The following is a 20,172-nucleotide window of genomic DNA, read 5'->3' on the forward strand; positions in this document are numbered from 1 at the left end:
AAAAAATTTCAACTGTCTCTTTAGCACAATGCCACAGTGCCGTACTTGAACTTAAACTAGAAACAGACTCACTGATTTTCATTAGCCAAGATGACACTAGCTAAACCAACACCACAGAGAAAAATCAAGTTTTCACTTTTAATAGTAATCTAGCACCACATTTTTGTTACATCCTCCATGCGACTTGGTTTAAGTTGTAATGATAGGGGGGCACCACCAGAAACCAGAAGCTTGATAGTAAGAAAATGTTTAAAAACAGTGGATTTGGATTGCATATTAAAATCTATTTGGTTTTACTGTTAAGTTTGTAGCAGGTTTCACGGTCGTAACCATCCCTGACTGAATCTGAGTCTTGCATCATTTTCCACTATAGAAGTGAAGTGATTAGTCAGTGTTGAACACACTTAAAAAGAAAAATAACTAGCTCCTAGCTTGTCATTTGGAATGATGTATTTTATTTCTAGACTCGGAACGCGATTAGACAGCAAACACACCCTGAACAGTTATTCAGGCTTTAATAGCAAGATTAACAATAGGAACATATTTTCCTTTAATTTCAGGAAGTTAGTTGTAGGTCATGTATCTGGGCGTAGCACTGAATTTTGCATACGACTTAATGACTTTGTTCACAGCTTCTAAGAAGTCTTTCTCTGTAGCGATTTTTCGACGTGCTCTGATGGCAAACATGCCTGCCTCTGTGCAGACACTGCGAATTTCAGCACCTTTCAAATAAGAGGACAGATGGATTTAACACCTGCACATTGCATACTTACAAAGAGTGTACAAGTCATAGGATTCAGCTTACCTGTGCTATTAGGACACAGTCGAGCCAACAACTCAAATCGTATGTCTCTTTCAACACTCATTGAACGAGCATGAATCTTGAATATGTGAGTTCGTCCCTAAAGAAACAGAAATTTGAGGGTGTGAGAGAGAAGAAATGATGCAGGAAGATAGAGCAGTGCTTCTGAAAGTGGTGGTCCGCAGACCGGTGCTGGTCCGTGAGCCATCGGCTGCCAGTCTGCGCGCACATTGGAAAAACAAATTGCCCACATCAGATAGCTTGAGAAGCACTGAAGTAGAGTCCTCAGCCTGTGGAACACCCCTTCAGAGGAGGAGACAGTCTTGTTTCCTACTCCACCTACTGGTAGGAAACTATATCACTGTTTCTGAACTGGCCTATTTGAGTAATAGAAAGCAAACATTTTGTGGCACAGTAAAGATACTAATTAGAAGTGCTCTGACAAGTCAGCACGAGATCTCCTCCCTCCTTGAAATGCAAATCAAGAGAGGAGGGGGCAAGAACTTTATAACCTACTTCCTGACTTGGTCCAATAGAGTCTGGATTTGTTGAGTTGGGACTACACTGCAAAGCACAGCTACTGTTTGGGGCTTTGCCTATAGGGATGGACTCATGATTTTTTTTTTTCCCCCACATTTGAACTTCAAGTGTACAGCTCCTGGAGAGGTGCTTGTATTATCTCTCTCTAAACTGCAACAGAATATAAAGTCTGAAACAACTACTGCTTTGCTCTCTGTTTGCTTAGCATTGAAAACAAGTAGTTCTAACCTCAAGATCAGGTAAGCTAAATTCAATCTTCCTGTCCAGTCTCCCGGGCCTCATCAGTGCTGGATCCAAAGTATCAGGTCTGTTTGTTGCCATCAGCACTTTAATATTGCCTCTTGGATCAAATCCATCCAGCTGGTTGATCAGCTCCAGCATAGTACGCTGCACTTCATTGTCTCCTCCAGCCCCATCATCAAAACGAGCACCTGCAGAGAAACCATTGCACATCAAGATGTAGAAAAGGCACTTCTGTAGTGAGGATAAATCCCAGTGCAGTTACCAAGAAACAAATGAAGGATGTGTTATATCAACTGTCACAGCTGTATATGAATGCATGACAATTACCAAAACAAAATGGTTTATCCATTTTTATTTGGAATGCATCATCTTCAGCTAAGAGGAAGATAAGCAGGCAAAATATTTTTATCCCTTGTCTGAGAGAGATGGGTATTGCTATCCTTGATGAGGAACACACCTACTTTTCTTAGGTTTACAAAATCCATGTAATTTTCCCCAAAGCAAAGTTTACATTCAGTTTTATTTTTTTAAGCTTTTAAGAAAAATGTTTAAGAATTAAATTGTACAGCAACTTGCTTGTTCAGTATCTGTAAGAGATCCTGCCTTAAGTTTAGTCACTTTATATTTTGATTATAGAAATAAATGACTTCAGTTCAGGATTAAATGTGTTCAGATTTTATTAACTATTTCTTGATAGTTCCTTCTGCAGTAAATATAGCTGAACTGAGGTTAAAGTAACAGTTTTCCTAAGTTTTAATGATTTACAAAGCTGTGATTTATGGAATGCAAGTCCTAATAACTAGGAATTACAATGTGAAAAGAGAATCAAAAATCAAGGAATTGGCATGTGATTTTTTTAAAGTTCACTATATAAAGATTAAAAACTATGCATGCTGCAAGCATACCTCCAATGGCATCGATTTCATCAAAGAATATAAGACAAGCTTTCTTAGTTCTGGCCATTTCAAAGAGTTCACGAACCATTCGAGCTCCCTAATAGAGAGGATCAGATTTTGTTACAGACAGGCTTACTCAAGTAAAGATTTTAAAGCAAAAACAGTGAAGGCTTCCAAGTGATAATCATAAGTTACAGATTACGAAACAACTCCTACTTTTTGATTTGCACATATTTGTACAACTCGGGCAGGTTTTGGTGCCCCTCAGGATACTTTATCCTGGGCTCACATAAAAAAAAAATAGCAGTATTGGTGCCTAAGTTCTTATGAGTTTAGTGCTGGTTGATGCTTCCAAGCCAACTGCCCTGTAAAATAAAGGTCACTACTTTTGAACTTCAACCAGTAGTAGTACAAGCTGCCAACAATAATGTTTCACTCTAATACAGTGCTTTTCATCCACAGATCCCAACATGCTTTGCAAAGGTGGTGAGTATCATTATGCCAATTTTACAGCTGGTGAAGTAGAGGCACAGGGAGATGAAGTGATTTGCCCAAGGTCACCCAGCAGGCCAGAAACAGAAATAGAACCCAGGTCCTTTCATGTCCCAGGCCAGCGTTCTACCCATTATGCCACATACAACTCAACCCTGAACTAGAGAGACCACCTACATGGGTGGGGTAGGTAGTTCAAGTTTTATATCTATCCTCTCTTAGCTGCTACTATGAGCCAGCTATCATGGTGGTTTTTGATATGGACATTGTCATCTGTTTCATACAGGCTACTGACCAATTACCAAATGATAACTTTTGGCTTCCAACATGACCTTGCAGCAAAAGGCATCATGTGTAATCACCAAACCTCTCAGCTATCTGGTTACCCTTGTACAGTCTACACCAGAGGTGGGTAAACTTTTTGGCCCGAGGGTCACATCAGGGTGAAAAACGGTATGGAGGACCGCATAGGGAAGGCTGTGCCTCCCCAAACAGCCTGGCCTCTGCCCCTCCCACTTCCCGCCCCCTGCTTGCCCCCCTCAAAACTCCCAACCCATCCAACCCCCCCCCCGTTCCTTGTACCCTTACCGCCCCCTCCCGGGACCTCCTCCCTAACCACCCCCCTGAGACCCCACCCCCATGTAACCCCCCCGATCCCCTGACTGCCCCCCCCCGAATCTCCACCCCATCCAAGTGCCCCTTGTCCCGACTGCCCCCTTGGACCCCTTACCATGTCGCTCAGAGCAGCATATCTGGCTGCCCGGCCGGAGCCAGACACAATGCCGTGCTGCCCTGCATGAGCAGGTAGCTCCGCCGCCCAGAGTGCTGCCCGTGCGCGGTGTACCTGTGGGGGTGGGGGCTAGCCTCCCGGGCCAGGAGCCAGGCAGGACAGTCCTGCAGGCCAGATGTGGCCTGCAGGCTGTAGTTTGCCCACCTCTGGTCTACACAGTGGCATGCACCTACTTTATCCAGTGCTGCCATGAACTGGTGCAGAGTTTGAGAGTATGGAGCAGCAACCTGGTTATATGTCAAGACCACACGCCCAAAAAACCCCCAAAACGCCAAACAGCTACAGGCATCACAAATTTTAAGTGTACTCCATTCACTAGAACTGTGAGAGGCCACAACGCGTTTGAGTCACTTCTGTGGGAAGCTAATGATAATTCAGGGTAGGATTTTCAAACCATTCAGTGCTGACCTAATGCCAATGAAGGCTTTTGAAAATTTCAGATGTAGAGTAACCAAGATTGAGATTTCACTATTTTAGGGTTGTCAGACTATTATCTGCAATGACTTTTTTGGTAGTTTTATGCCTCCTAGAGTCTACGAATCTTAGTTCATTCAGCTGCAATGTCTATTAAAATCCTTGGCCTCCACCACTAGGAGTCTGCAGTTTGCTCTACCTTTTACATAGTATTTGGTATTACCTCTCCTACATATTTCTGCACCAATTCAGATCCAATCACTCTGATGAAGCAGGCATCAGTCCTGTTAGCAACAGCACGGGCACAGAGGGTTTTGCCTGTTCCAGGTGGTCCAAAGAGAAGTACTCCTTTGGGAGGCTCAATCCCAAGGTTAACAAATCTCTCAGGCTGCGAAGGGAAGAAACAGGAGATAGAATCTTTATGTAAAAATTGGTGATAAATCAGTTTTGCAAATGAAATAAAAAAAACAAAAAACAGTCCATTTTCACTGAAAAGCTACTTTTAGATTTGCTGGGATATTTACATTCAGACATCTCAATACTTGGAAAGGCATGACAAGTCATCATATGAAAAAAACGTTATCAAAACATTGAGTCACAATCTACGAGTTACTTACATGAAGCAGAGGGGTTTCAACCACCTCTCTCAGCTTTTCAATCTGTTCTTTGCAACCACCAACATCACTGTAAGTGACATCTGGTTTTTCCTCTACCTGCGTAACAAACAGATGTGTGCACATTTGAACAACTTGCTATTGCAATAGCAGAATTCAGCCAGAGGCGTCAACATTTTAAGTTAAGCAAGTTTGAAAAAGCATAATAAGCAAAGGGAGTTCTCACCTGCATCATAGTAACAGTTGGGTCAATCTTTGGAGGTAAGGGGATATGGATCTGATATTTGTTTCTGTCCACACTGGTGGGAAGGTGTAAGAAGAGCATTATTTTCATTTTAATACTCCTCACACTAACACTACTGAACTATAATTTAAACAAAAACCCTCTGTAATGTGAAGGGGATAAAATCCTGCTGGTTCTCTTTTCTCCAGCATCAGCCTGAGCCCATCCCTACGAAACTGAGATTTCCCATGGAAAGGAATTCCAAAGTCTGTTTTGAAAAAGTAGAAACAGCATTTTGGACATTTGGAAACAGTTCCAAGCTGCCCAGAGTCGCAGCAGATCACCAAGTAGGCAGTTGGGAAGCCTAGGCATCCATGGCTTCCAGGCTGCGGAGAAGTCAAAAGCCTGGAACGCCGAGTGCCAAGGAGCCACAAGCCTGGAGTTCTCTGCTCTCTATCAGCCTGCTGAAGTGTTTGGAGCCTGAAAGCCCGGGCTGCCAAGGAGGTGGGCAGGCAAGCTGGCAGGAAACCAACAGTTTTGAAACCTGCCTGGCAGGCAAGTTTCCATCTGAACCCTGCCTGGTTTCTGTCAGAATTTCATCCTGCAGAACATTCCAATTTTGACAAATCAGAAACTTCAGAAAAAGTTTCCCATTAACTCTACTACTGTGTATACAAGTACATTTCAGTGATATCAGATAACACTTAACCAGTGAATAGGATTGTTTGCAGAAAACTAAACCATGAAACTAAATCATTACACCTTAAAGGAAAGGAAGCTTCTGTCTACTGTTAGATTTACTTATCTTAGAAGTCTATGTCTTTACTTACCCAACTCTCATCCCCTCTTCAATGTCAGTAGGTGCTACCTGATCGCTGAGGTCCACCACAAATTTAGCAAATTGTTTGACATTGATAATGTACTTGGGATCCTCGGAATCTGCATTGATTATCTTCGTACACCTAACAGAAAAGACAGTTAACTAATGCAGGCCACGAGTTAGACAAATGAAGCTTCTTGTTACTTCCACAAGCATCAATCAATTATTAAAGATGCTTGGTTTGTACTCCAAGTGCCTTTATGAAATCATATAGCTACAGATACTATTTTGTCATGGATATTTTTAGTAAAAGTCACGAACTGGTCACAGGCAATTAACAAAAATTCACAGAAACCGTGACCTGTCAGTGACTTTTACTAAAAATGTCCATGACAGAATGGGGAGGGAGGAGGGTCCAGCACCCTGCCTTGCTGTGGCTGGGAGCTGCGGGGGTCCCCTGCATCCACAGGGACTGGGTAGCTGCTGGGCAATTCCCTCCCACTGCTGGTGGTGGCAGGGATACCCCCCAGCTCCTGGTCACCATGGGAGGTAGGGGTACCCAGCAGCTCCGGGCTGAAGTCACAGAGGTCTGTGGAAGTCACGGGTTCGGTGACCTCCATGACCAAATCATAGCCTTACATATAGCTAGTATGTTTGTGATTTTTATTGTTGTAGTAGTGCTGTAACTCATAATTCTATCACTATTCCAATTATGGCATACTTCTCATATTTCACAAAGGTTAACATCTGAGCACTTAGATACCCCAGTGAGTGGCACCTTAGAAATACATAAGAATCAATTTAAGTTTTTACCAGGTGTCATGTGGGAAGAAGGCAGGTGCTGCAAATAGAACTATAAATACTATGTTTTATAATACCACATAGTTCAAATGACAGTATCTATGGAACATACACACCTGGCTACCTGTAGTGGCTGCTCACTTTGGAGAGTTTGCTTATCTGCAGCCAGGTCCCAGAGGGCAGGAGGGGCCAGGCCTGTGTCTGACTCCTTGATCCCTACATAGAAGACAGCACAGTTAGAAGGAAAAGCCAGTTCACTGATCACATCAATGATACTTCACGCTCAGTGTTCTACAAACATTACCCACCAGTCACCAGACACATATGCCCACCAGAGAAAAGGGCATATGCTGAGAGGAAGCTTTTAAAAAGTACTTTAAATGTGACCTGCAAAGGGAAAACTGCGGGATTTATGCCAGTTTATTTCATGATGTTCCAGAAACAGAGGCTAAAAAGCTCCTGCCCCCATTTATATCTATATATTTGTATTAGAAACTCAGGTCTTGTCTACCTTGTTCTTGCTTGGCAGACTTTATGGACAACCAGAGAACTACTACAATGACAAACATACCAGTGAAGTTAATCCTGATTTAGAGGGAAAGTGATTTTTATTCAAACTATTGTAAACTTTATAATTCAAGTACCTTGTAAGTAAGTATTTGGAAGAAGAAACCTTTTTAAGATTCAACACTCAGCCCATCAAGTCAGAACTGAGAGCTCACAAACACACATCTGAGCCCACCACCACGTCCAACATAAAAACAGGGAAGACAAAACTCAATATTCCTGGTATTTTTAATGTATTAAAAAGAGGAAGGGGGGGAAGGGGGTGTTTTTAGTGACTTTTCTGGCTTCTTTACATACCATAAAGCAGCAGAAGAGGGCATAAATCCAGATTTCCCACCTCCCCTTTGCAGATCACCTTTAAGAGTCTTAAAGCCAAATCTGGAGCTTAGATACAAAGTATATATGAAACACAAGCATAGTATCCAGTTTTACAGGTGACCGACATTCGATCAAGAAATCAGAATTAGGCCCTTAACATGTAAGAGATCCATGACACAGAATATTTTGCTTCATAGAAGATGTGACTTAATGAAAGCATAACACGGTGAATTTACAGTTATAATGCACATAGAGTCAAAGAGTTTAAGGCCAGAAGGGACCACTAAATCATTTAGGCTTATCTCCTATATATCATAGGCCATTAACACCACCCAGCACCTGCACACTAAACCCAACAACCAAAATTAGACCAATGCACTGCAGCCCACAGGAAACTAGACTATCTGTGCCCCAGGCAGAGATTAGGAAGGACCGAGGTGTACCAGTGCCTGAGTCCCGGCAATGGCAGAGAAACGATTACATGAGATATACCCAAATAATACTGGCAATTGACCAGCACCAACACGCTGCAGACAAAGGAGAAAAATACCTGTGGTCACTGCCAATCTGACCTGAGGAAAATTCTTTCCTGACACTACACTTGGCCATCAGTAGGACCTTGAGCTTGTGAGCAAGAACCAGCCAGCCAAGCACCTGAGAGAGAGAATGCTTGGTGCCACCTCAGAGCTCCTTGCCCTCCCCGTTCAACGTCTCATCCCCAGCTGTGGCCATCCCTGATACTTCAGAAGAAGATTTAAAAAAAACCTCCACAGAACACATTGGGGAGGGAGGTGGAATTTCTTCCTGACCCCCTGCCTTTGATTGGCTGAAACTCTGAAGCACTAGTTTTAGGACCATAAGACATAAACTTGAAGTTAGCCCCAGGGATGTTGACCCATACCTGCTACCATCACAACCAACCCAGTCATACAACTGCACTCAAAAATGTGTCCAACTGTCTCTTAAAATGAGTTAAGTTGTTTGCCCCTACACCTCCTATTAGGAAGCTGTTCTAGAACCTTACCCCTCTGATGGTCAGAAAACTTCTAATTTCCAGCCTGAATTTGCTCCTGGCCAGTTTATACCCATTTGCTCTTCTAGCTCTCCACCGTTCCTGGTATTTACCCCTAATGTATTTATAGAGAAAAATCATACCCCACTCAGCCTTCTTTGTGAGACTACACAAGCCAAGCTCTTCTAGTCTCCTCTCATAATATAAGCTCTCCATTCCCCAATCATCCTAGTAGCTATTCTCCGCACCTGTTCCAGTTTAAATTCATCTTGCGTAAACATAGGTGACCAAAATTGTACACAGCATGCCAAATGAGGTCTTACTAGGGCCTTCTATCATGGCATTAATCTCTCTCTCTCTCTCTCCTGAAAACGCCCTGCCTATTCACACTTCCTAGGATCACATTTACTTTTTTCATAACTTCAACACATTGGTGGCTCATAGTCATCCTGTGATTAACCCACACACCCAGGTCTCCCTCCTCTTCTGTCACTTCCTACTGATGAGCAAAGCCCTGCAAATCCACGGATACCCGTGGACCATTTTTGCGGTTAGTGGATCAAATGCAGATACAACCGCACAAGGCTCTACTCACCGGCAGTGCTTGGCCCGTGGCATCCTGCTTGAGGTCATTAGTAAAAATATTAAATAAGATTGGTCCCAAGACTGATCCCTGAGGAACTCCACTAATAACGTAACTCCAGTTCAATAATTCTTCTTTCAGCACAACCTGCTGCCTACTCCCATCTAGCCAATTCCTTATCCACCTTACAATGTTGTACTGATCCTCGCTTCCATCATTTAACTAATACTTTCCCATGTGGTGCTGTGTCAAATGCACTTCCCTTATCTAAACAAAAAACCTATTATTTTCTCAAAGAAAGAAATCAGTTTAGTCTGGCATGATCTACCTTTGGTAAAACCATGCTGCATTAACTCCTCTTTACCAATTACCTCTGTGAATTTAACTATTCTTTCCTTCATGATTTGTTCTAAAACCTTGAATACTACTGAGGTCAGATTAATAGGTCTGTGTTTCCCAGATCACTTTTTTCCCAGTTTCTTAAATATGTATGATGTTGATTATATTCCAGTATGATCCCCGGACAGATTTATTAAAAATTCTTGCTACTGGAAAGAGGTAACGTGTGCCAGTTCTTTCAGTATTCTGAGATGGAAACTGTTTGGTCCCCCCAGATTGAGCACATTAAGCTTTATACATTCTTCTTCCACCTCAGATGTGAAAATTTCCATTTCTAGACACTCATTTGCATCAGCTATATTGCCTTAATGCACATTTCATATTAGCATTGTTATTGAAAACTGAGGTAAAATATTCATTTAGTTTTTGGGACGTACATAAATTATCTTTAACCTCCTACCCACAGTGCATAGTGGCCCAATCTCATCCTTCCTTGTACTTTTTATTTATATAACAAAATAAGAAGGAGGGTTTTTTTTTATAATTTCCTTGACAAAAACTAATTCAGCTTGGCATTTAGCAATTCTCACTTTATTCATGCATTTACTAACCTCCAGAATGTAGCTTTCTTTGCTACTCAACCCCTTTTTCCATTCCCTATAGGCTCTCTGCTTACTCCTAATAACCTTTTTGATATGGTTATTCATCCAGCTGGGTCTTGAACATTTCCATACAAGTTTATTTTCCCCTTTCTTGGGATGCAAATTTTAGATAGTTTTTGTTTAGTTGACTTGAAAAAACTCAAAGCCTCTTCCGCATTTAAGTGCTTGAGCCCTTCAGTTTGGGGACTTCTTTAACCCTCTCCCTTAATTTCCCAAATTCTGCTCTTTTGAAATAAAAAAAGATCACAGTTGTTTACCTGGTTTTGATTATCTTTCTATTAAATTTTACTTTAAGAAAAGCACTTACCAGTGAGCTCATTAATTTTCTTAAGTAGCTGCTGAATATCATCTTCTACCTGCTTAATCTGCCTTGAGTAAGTGCTCTGGCCCTGGAACAGAAAAATAATTGTGAGCACTTCGGTAACTTAAGAAAAACATGTATACATATTTATGTATATTAGACAGTTACTATGTTCTGTTGAGATGGTCAATGTATTATTTGTTAACCTCAGAGATTAACTTGACCTTGATCTGTAGTTTTTTTTTTAAGTCAGTATTTGGCTTGAAAAACAGTACTGATATTAAAGCACAGCGTCAAATGGTCCATTGTTACATACATGAGCCAAAACAGACAAATTATATTAATAATTTATTCTCACGTTCAGGCCCATTTCATTTACACTAAGGCACATAAAATTCTCTAAAAGTGTAAAGTATAAATGAAATTCAGACAACTGATAGTCAGATATTTTAAAATAGAAATACAAGAAATTGCAAACTTAAGTTATTTGGTCATAGTTCCTTCACAGACCAGTAATATTTAAATCTGTAGGGGTTTTGTTGTTTCTGGGGTGGGGAGAGAATACTTTAGGGGAGAGAGGTTGCAGAGATAGAGTAAATTTTAAAGAGGAAGAGGGAAACAGATTTACTCATTTTTTTTTCCAAATAAGATCAGTTTTGAAGATACTGTTTTGCCATGATTCAGTTAGTTAATTAGATTTTCATGATTTTCTTTACCATTCTAGCGATGTAGGGTACTTACATAGGTTTTCAGCAAGGCAATATCTCCTTCATCCAATGCTGAAACAAGATACACAAGAATTAGCTTTCAGTTGTATGAACAAAATTAGATGCATCTAATTTTGCTTCTAAAGATATGAATTCACACATCCATAGAACCCCTTTGATATGGGGAGGGTTGGTGTTATTTTGGTTTTTTTAAACACTAAACCAGAGTACTGTGCAATAAAGCCAGATATCCAAGGACAAGCAAGAGTTAGACAAGTTCTCCAGCTACTTGCAGGGATGAAGTAGTACTGCATTGTTATTTATCACACACCCACAGTGAATTAGGCATCTCATTGACCAACATGAAAGCAGTCTGTCCAAAAGAGTTTATGAGCTAAAGAGTCTATATATAAACAAGGGACTGGAGAAAAGGAAGCAACAAATAAGCAAACTGATCAAGTTCTGCTTCTTGACAGTCTCAACAATTGTCCAAAATCCAGATGTCATTTGTTCTGACACTAACCTCTCATAGGTTTCAGAGTAGCAGCCGTGTTAGTCTGTATTCGCAAAAAGAAAAGGAGTACTTGGGGCACCTTAGAGACTAACACATTTATTTGAGAATAAGCTTTCATGAGCTACAGTTCACTTCATCGGATGCATTTGGTGGAAATTTTCTGGCCAGAGAAGGAGGAGGAGCTGGTAGTGCTGCAGCCCATCTTCTCAATACATACATAAATCAAGAAATAGTCACTGTGCTAGAGAGAGTCCAGTCGTTAGGGCACCCACACAGGAAATGGGAATTCTAAGATTCAGCCCCTCCCCCGGTTCCTATGACTCCTTTATCCACACCCGAACACCTTCAACTGGAGAGGCTGACAGAGCCTCACATGAGAATATCCAGTAGCTCAGTGGTTAGTGCACACACCAGAAAGATGAGATTGGAACAGGGGTATCCCACCTTTCAGGAGAGTGCTAATATTGGGCTAAAAGTTATAAGGTGCACACAACCCTCTCTTTTGTGGAGTGAGGCAGACACCTAACTCATTGCTAGGTCCACTTTGCTAATTACTTTTCCCCCAGCCTGGACTTAAGCACCTATCTTTGAGAGTGGTGGGGTTTAAGGCCATGCTCTCTGGTTAGAGTCTCCCATTGACGTGGCCAGCAATCTGCCTACCATGCTGAGTTTGTGTGTCGCATTGGAATTAATTTGCAAACTGGATACAATTAACTTAGGCTTGAATAGAGACTGGGAATGGATGAGTCATTACACAAAGTAAAACTATTTCCCCATGTTATTTCTCCCCCCCACCTCACCCCCCACTGTTCCCCAGATATTCTTGTTATCTGTTGGAAATAGCCTACCTTGCTTGTCACCATGAAAGGTTTTCCTCCTTCCCCCCCCCCCCCCCGCTGCTGGTGATGGCTTATCTTAAGTGATCACTCTCCTTACAGTGTGTATGATAAACCCATTGTTTCATGTTCTGTGTGTGTATATAAATCTCTCCTCTGTTTTTTCCACCAAATGCATCCGATGAAGTGAGCTGTAGCTCACGAAAGCTTATGCTCTAATAAATGTGTTAGTCTCTAAGGTGCCCCAAGTCCTCCTTTTCTTTTTGCGAATATAGACTAACACGGCTGCTACACTGAAACCATTCATAGCCGCGTCTCTCCCCCTGCTCATGGTATAACGAGTCTAGGACCCAAACTCAGGCTTCGTAGAGTTCAGTGATTTTCTCCACACTGCGACGCCCACCTCCCTTTGAAGATCCCACCCTTGAGGGTACGTCGACATGGGGATAAAAGCCCTGCGGCACAGACCAGCTGCCTCCGGCTCCAGGACTCAAGTTGAGGATCTAAAAATTGCTGGGTAGACGTTGGGGCTCAGGCTAGAGCCCAAGCCCTGGGACCCTCCACTCTCACGTCTACGCCGCCTTTTTTCAGCCCCGGAGCCCAAGCCCAGTGAGCCCGGGCCAGCCGCAGCGTAGACCGACCCGAGTGAGCTGCCCCGGGTGGCTGGCAAGTCACACGGGAGACTGGGCAGCTCCTGGCCCTTCAGAAGTCGAGCGGGACCCGGAGTCCTGGGCGCTGCCTGCACGAGCCGAAGGAAGTCACAGGCTCGCTCCGCGGCTCGGCTCCCTGCCCAGCTCGCAGGCCCCGGGGCGCTGGGCGGGGCTAGAGACGGCCCGGCACGGCCGCACAACCAGCCAGCTCGAGGCCCCGCGCGGCTGCGGGTGTCTCCGGCGCAGCGAAGCCCAGAGGGGAGCGGCACCGGGAGAAGGGCCCGGGCAGAAGGGGGGGGGCGGGATAGAGGCCCCCGGATGCCCCGCAGCCCAGGCTGGGGCGAAGGGGGTAGGAGGCCGCGGCCGCCCGGCCCCTCACCGCGGATGGGTTTATCCTCCTTCTCCTCCTCCTTGGTTTTGCGCTGATCGGCGCCCAGATAGTCCGGCATCCCGGCGGCCACACGGACCCCCTCAAGCCGCTCCTCCCGGTCCCGACTCACTGCGCAGGCGCGGCGCCGCCCCGCCCCCGGATGCATTACACAGCACCTCACCCAGCTTCCGCTCCGGCCGGGCTGACCCAGGGCCACAGGCCCCGTCCCGGAAAGCAGCCCCGCGGGGGGCAGTATTCGGGGCAACCAGCCGGAAGAGGCCCTCGTGCAAGCGGATTCTGTTCCCCCAGCATCGCTTCCGGTAGAGAGGGAGTGGTGCCGCAGGGGCTTTCTTCCCCCGCCCTCGAGTCCCAACCAGCGGGGTTCCGGCGCCTGCTTGTCCACGCCCCACGCGAGGCAGCCTGCCCCGCTTGCTGCCCTCGTGCTCCGGTCCCCGCCCCAGCCCCTCAGGGGAAGCAGGGCTGCAGGAAAACAAGACACCAGCATTAGGCCTGCACGGGGCCCCTAGTGTGCAGCTCCCAGTGCAGCCCCTCAGGGACCCCGGCTGCAGCTTGGCTTAAAAACACACATTAGGCTCTCTTCTTTTGCCTTCTGCTCTGAACCCTCAGGTGCAGGGAGCTTTTGCCTTTTCAAGCCCCCCCTCCCTCTGCCCTGGATGTCTGGATTTTTTTTTATTTTGGGTAGTGAAAGCTGAGATTCTTCTGTAATCACGTGACTCCAAGAGCTGGGGCTTTAAGCAAAACACCCAACATGGTAAGGCACGATAGTGGGCAATGCTGAACTTCATGCTTCGATTCAGTCTCCCATCAACTCCAGCTGCAACTGTTTCCTACTTGATAAAGCTGTTTTTGAATTCTGCATCTAGAAGGTTTTCAGGCCTGAAATGTTTATTGGTCACACACAACAATCACCACAGTTTGTGTCACTAGCAGCCCAGCTTTATTGTGTTATGAGAACGCTGGGTGCACAACTGACCAGGCTAGGCTATCACCCACTATGACTCTTCGGGGAATTTGTGGGGCTACCACACGTAACCTTCTTGACCAAAAACAACAGCGGTTGAGACGGGCCTCAAGCTGTACAGAGACAGCATTAGCTTCAATTTGATGCAACTTTATCTTGTGATTGTAGTGTTTTAGTGTTTGTGGGGGTTTGAGGGCTTTTTTAAAAAAAAATACATGTTTCATTATGTTTTCTAAACAAAATCTCTCCTCTGTTTTTTCCACCAAATGCATCCGATGAAGTGAGCTGTAGCTCACGAAAGCTTATGCTCAAATAAATTTGTTAGTCTCTAAGGTGCCACAAGTACTGCTTTTCTTTTTGCGAATACAGACTAACACGGCTGCTACTCTGAAAAAAGTACTTTGTGTAATAGAATGCTAAACTATATTATGATCAACCACTAGTTGGCACCATGTGTAACAAACCTTACTTAAGCTCACAACAATTACCTGGCAGTGTATTAAAGGATCTTATAGAACAGGGGTTCTCAACCTTTTTCTTTCTCAGGCCCCCCACAACATGCTATAAAAGCTCCTGGGCCCAGCGTGGCAGGGGAACTCAGGGCTCTGGGATGGGGGTCTTGGGCATAGGTGTAGTTTGACTTCTAGGGCAGGGGCCAGCAGGGCTCAAGCCAGCTCTGCATGGTGGGGTCTGGGGAGGGAGCACCACCTCCACCCCCTGACTCACCTCAGTAGCCCACCCACCTGTCTGGGTTCTGTGTGCGGGGAGGAGCACAATCAAAAATTGTAACTCAAAGGTTGGGTGCTCAGCTCAAAGTTTGAAAACAGCTCAGGATGCAGGGAGGGGGTAGCTAGGGACGGTGTGCAGGCAGAGGGGTAGCTCATGGTGCAGGGAGGGTGGTAGCTAGGAGCTGTGTGCTGGGAGGGCTCCCCTGCAGTCCCTGTTCCCTGAGGGCTCTGCCAGCCGTGGAGCCGGGTTCCCCCCACCCAAGTGGCTTTACGGCTATGTGAACAAAGAGGGCTGGGAACTGAGGAACAGCTTCAACCCTTGGCACCAGCAGCAGCAGGAGACAAGGGAACACCGCAGCTGCCTGCTCCATGGCACCAGCCAGAGCAGCAGCTGTCCCACACTGCCCGTCTTTGGCTTCCCACCTCCGAGCTGACCAGGGGGCAGAGAGAGAAGGAGGTGGAGGGGGAGTTGGAGCTGCCCTGGGACTGCCCTGCTCTTGCACTGTAGTTTAGGGTCGGAGGGTAACACCCACATGTCCTCCCAACTCTGCCCATGGCTCAGAGCTTCTGCCCCGTGGGGAGCACCAGGGCTCTGGAATTCAACCCTGCTGCTCCTGGCTTCAGCCCAACAGAGGGCACCAGGGACCAGGCTCTGGGTTTTAGCCGTGGGGCACTGCAGCCCACCTGAAAGGGTTCGCGGACCCCTTTGGGGCCACAGCCACCTTTTGAGAACCTCTGGCATAGAAGACACATCTCTGGTGTCTCTCTTTGGGAAGGAAGATCTGTAGCCAGTCCATATCTAGTGCAGAAGCTTAACCTGCTAATAGCAGTCCTGCAACTTACAGTGAAGAAGACATACATGACATGGTGTCAAGAGTAAGCTAGTGCCACAAGAGAAGAAAAACAGAAATAAAGATTCTTCACTGCCCCAGAGAATTTCCGCTTTGATTGTTCATCCCGAAGGTGACACAGAAGCAACGTTTTGCAAGATTTCCCATTACTACAAAACTCTATAAGGAAACTGGAGATATTCAGGTATCATCTTTAATTTATGCTATGGGGATGTAGACCACATTTGAAAAAAATCTTTTACCTTTATTGAAGACTGTCAAAGAGTTTTGCCTATGTTTGATGCATAGTTTATACCTCAGAGAAATGTGGTTTATAAAAGAGTACGTTTGCACCAGAGAATTCAGGAACCAAAAGAAATGTTGACTTTTTTATAAGAAAGAAAAGGAGTACTTGTGGCACCTTAGAGACTAACAAATTTATTTGAGCATAAGCTTTCATGAGCTACAGCTCACTTCACCGGATGCAACTGTAGCTCACGAAAGCTTATGCTCAAATAAATTTGTTAGTCTCTAAGGTGCCACAAGTCCTCCTTTTCTTTTTTGCGAATACAGACTAACACGGCTGCTACTCTGTAACCTCTTTTATAAGAGCTTTTCTTGCATGGGCTGAAAACTTTGTTTTTTTGGCTGCAAAACATGAAAATATCAGAAACAGGCTGGTTACTGAGTTAACAGACAAGAACCTCTCAGAGCAACCACAATTAAAGACAGACTTAAATCTAACAACTGCTACACAGATAGCAATGCAGTCAGAACTAGTCAAACAGCAGAACAAGAGACAGGAGCAATTTGAAAAAATGTGAAATAAGCTTAGAAGCTGTAAGCAGTCACACCAGGAGTGCTAGAAACCATTACCATAAAAGCCCTGAGGATAAGGACAAATTCCAGGCAGACTACAAATGCTTTCAAGCTAAATGCACAAGATGTGGAAAATTTCATAGCTCAAGAGATGTGTGTCCAGCTAAAGGTGAAATATGTAACAAACATTCAAAATATGGACATTTTGCAACTGTTTCTCTTATTTGGCAATTAGGCAATTGACTGTTGCAGGCAGCCAATATCCATTGTTTCTCAGATCTATCACAAGTGATGACACAGAGCCTGCATGGAGAGAGAAAATGAATGTTCATGGAAACATTGACTTTAAAATCTACTCAGAAGCAGACGGAACAGTCATATCAAAAGAAACATACAATTCTCCTTTCAGAGCTGAAATCAACTGACACAGCCTTGACTAGCCCTGGAGATATTCTGAAGTGCATGGACTAGTTCACCACATAAACAACTTAGACAAAAGCTTTGCATTACATGTACATGTGATCAAAGGTTCGAAGACCAAGAACTGCCTGAGCCACAGCATATAGCCATGATAGTCCTAGTGAGAAAAGTGGAAAACCTCAAGAGAATTTAGATACTGGACTTTTAAAAGGAGATCCAGTACCAATAACCTCAACACAATCAGTGGCAGATTAGCCACTAGGCCCACAGGCTTCCGCCAACTGGGAGGCCAAAGTATGGCAGGGGGGCTGAAGTCAGGAAGGGGGGCTGATGGGGTGGGGGGTATATGATGGTTGATTCTGAGCAGATGGGGTGAATGCTAGGAGAGTGAACTGAGGGCAGTAGGGGTCAATGAGGTGGGGGGATGAACTGATGGGTTAGTAATTATGCGGGCTGCGGGGTTGAAGTGAGGGAGAGCCAAATTGAGAGTGGTTGAGTGGGGACAGAAGTGAGGGGGAACTGGAAGACAGGATTAATTGCTGGGCAGGAGATGGGCAGATGTGGAGGTGAGAGCTCCTGCAACGGGGTCAATATCACTTTATCCAGTACATGTGGGAGAGTGGGCAACACTAATTGTTAGAACCCTGCAAATCCACAGATATCCACTTTATATCCATGGAACATTTTTGCTGATCAGATGCAGATACAAATTTTGTATTTGTGCAGGACTCTACTAATTGTCACATGCACACACTCTTTGGGGGTAGGACAGAGGGAGTTCAAAAATCAAGAGACTGACCTAAAGCAATATTTATTTTTAAATCTCATGATTTTTTGAACTAATCATGATTTTTGGGGGCCTGACTCATGATTTTTGATTGCTTGCAGTTGACAATAATGAACAGAGAAGACAGCTTCTTGGGGCACAGGTTGTCCCAAGCCACTCTGCAGGAGCTAAGCTCCTTCTCCACTGGGCTCACTGAGAATGCATGAATTGTTTCTCCCAGCTCCATTACTGGCTCTGTCCCCATGTCCCCTTACTCCTCGGGGAATTCTATGCCATGCACGCATGCAGATTTCATGTCCCCCACAGATTTCTTTGCTTCCCTGCAGAAAAATGACTTCTGATAGGGAAGCAGCAAGCGCGGTAACGCCCCCGTCCCCAGAAGCGTGGGCGTGTCATTTCAAGTACCTGGAGTAGTGAGGGGGGCGGGGCTATGGATGCTGTGACTGGTGATTCATACCCTGCGCCAGGCTCAGCTCCTAGTCCTGTCCCAGCTGGACTGGGGAGGACGGGACTTGTTCTTGCCCTGCAAAGAGTGGATTTGGCTGGGTCAGACCTACCCCTAGAAACCTCCCCCGGCTGCAGGAAGCTCTGCACACCCACACCCCTATTCCTGCCCCCATTGCTCTCTGTTTGCCCAATCCCCATGCATCCAGACCCCCATGCGCAGACCCCACTCCGCTGAGCCTCACCCCTCAGCACCCAGAAACACCCCCCCACACACCAAGCCACCTCACCAAGCCTCACCCCCTGCATCTGGAGCTCCTTGTATCCAGGTCCCCTGCCAAGCCCCACCTCGCCCACACATCAGGACCCCCATCGAGCCTCATCCCTGCATGCAGACCACACACCCCAGAGCCCTCCGCACTGGAACTCCCACCCCGCTAAGCCCCAACCCGCTTCACCCAGATTCCCATCCCACCAAGCCCCACTCCCCCAGCACCCAGACCTCCTGCTGAGCAGCAGTGCTGGAACAATTTTTATAGGGGGGTGCTGATGATGGAAATCATGTCTTTTGGTGTTTGCTATTACTACTTTAAGCCAGGGGGTGCAGCAGCACCACCAGTACCATTAGTTCCAGCACCACAGCTGCTGGGCCCCCACATCCAGACCTCCATCCCCCAGCCCACACCTAGACCCCACACCTTGTTGAGCTCCAGCTACCTTCAACCGGACCCACCTGTAAAGTCCAATTCCCCTTACACCCAACCCCCCCCCAACAAACCCCTATGCATCCAGAGGCCCCCTGCACCCAGACCACCCACCAAGATGCCTGCACCCAGACTGCCCCACATAGAACCCCCTCATCCCACACCTGGATTTCCCTCCCCCCCCCGCCCCGCTAAGCTTCTCCACATTTGGATCTTGCCAGGCTGAGCCTGCCTGCGCCACACCTGGATCGGACGCGCACGCCAGACTCTGTCCCTCTCGCTCGTTACCTTGTTGTGCCTGGCGCAGAGGGGCAGGGCCCAGGCGCGTTTCTGGGGCAGACCCCAGCCCTTGCGCTGGGGCAAGTGCAGCCTTGGCGCCTGCGGGCTGGGCTGGGGGAGCCGCAAGGCGATCTGCCACCTCCGTGCAGCCCGTTGCCGGCGCTCCCCACTGCCATGCGGCAGCCTCCACGCTTACTCCTTAACAAAACTCCGCGGAACGTTCCGACGTTATCCGCAGCATGGTGATTTGGCGGGCACAGAATGTTCCGTTGTTCGGCGCCGAACTCCCTCAGCAGCGCCCCAGCCAGGCCTGGCTGGGCGGGGGAGGGGCTTCGTCTCTGTCCCCCCCCCCCGTCACAGGGAAGACGGTGACACCGCGCCGCGCTGGGTCAGCCTCGTGCCTGGACCCGCCGCGGGAGCAAGGCGCGTCGCAGGCCGCAAAGGCCCCAGATCTGGGATGGCTCCTGCGGGCCGGCCACGGCTGCTCATTGTGCGCTGTGCCCTGAGCCGCTCCCAGGGCACGGGAGAGGGTGGGGCGCCGAGCGAGGAGCTGCCGCGCGGGAACGTCGCCGAGCGGGGCCCTGTTCCGCTCCGGGGCTGGGTCCCGGGGGGCTGGTTAGCGCGTAACGCGCGCGGGGACCCGGAAGTGGTTGCCGGGAATCTCTCCATGCGCCGGCTCCGGGCC

At 46.4% G+C, this 20,172-nt stretch overlaps 1 protein-coding gene and 1 long non-coding RNA gene across 3 annotated transcripts; both read right to left on the minus strand.

The window, feature by feature from the left end:
• Positions 1 to 513: 513 nt before the first annotated feature.
• On the minus strand, positions 514 to 13,765 carry PSMC2 (proteasome 26S subunit, ATPase 2). Its single transcript, XM_038397008.2, has 12 exons — positions 13,504 to 13,765; positions 11,159 to 11,196; positions 10,424 to 10,505; positions 6,752 to 6,851; positions 5,845 to 5,976; positions 5,018 to 5,090; positions 4,795 to 4,890; positions 4,401 to 4,565; positions 2,491 to 2,578; positions 1,571 to 1,773; positions 806 to 902; positions 514 to 722 (listed from the first exon to the last, which is right to left on the minus strand). The coding sequence occupies exons 1-12, from the start codon at positions 13,658 to 13,660 to the stop codon at positions 565 to 567; spliced, it is 1,389 nt and encodes a 462-aa protein (XP_038252936.1). The 5' UTR covers positions 13,661 to 13,765; the 3' UTR covers positions 514 to 564.
• Positions 13,766 to 16,232: 2,467 nt separating this feature from the next.
• LOC119859756 lies at positions 16,233 to 20,049 on the minus strand. 2 transcript variants are annotated; one of them, XR_006275737.1, is made up of 3 exons: positions 19,452 to 20,049; positions 18,466 to 18,583; positions 16,233 to 17,156 (listed from the first exon to the last, which is right to left on the minus strand). It is a non-coding gene; the product is annotated as an uncharacterized LOC119859756 (long non-coding RNA). The 2 variants fall into 2 exon arrangements; XR_005294331.2 differs by having other exon boundaries at positions 19,497 to 20,041.
• Between the last annotated feature and the right edge of the window lie 123 nt (positions 20,050 to 20,172).

The sequence above is a fragment of the Dermochelys coriacea genome, chromosome 1 (assembly GCF_009764565.3).
Source record: "Dermochelys coriacea isolate rDerCor1 chromosome 1, rDerCor1.pri.v4, whole genome shotgun sequence".
NCBI lineage: Eukaryota > Metazoa > Chordata > Testudines > Dermochelyidae > Dermochelys > Dermochelys coriacea.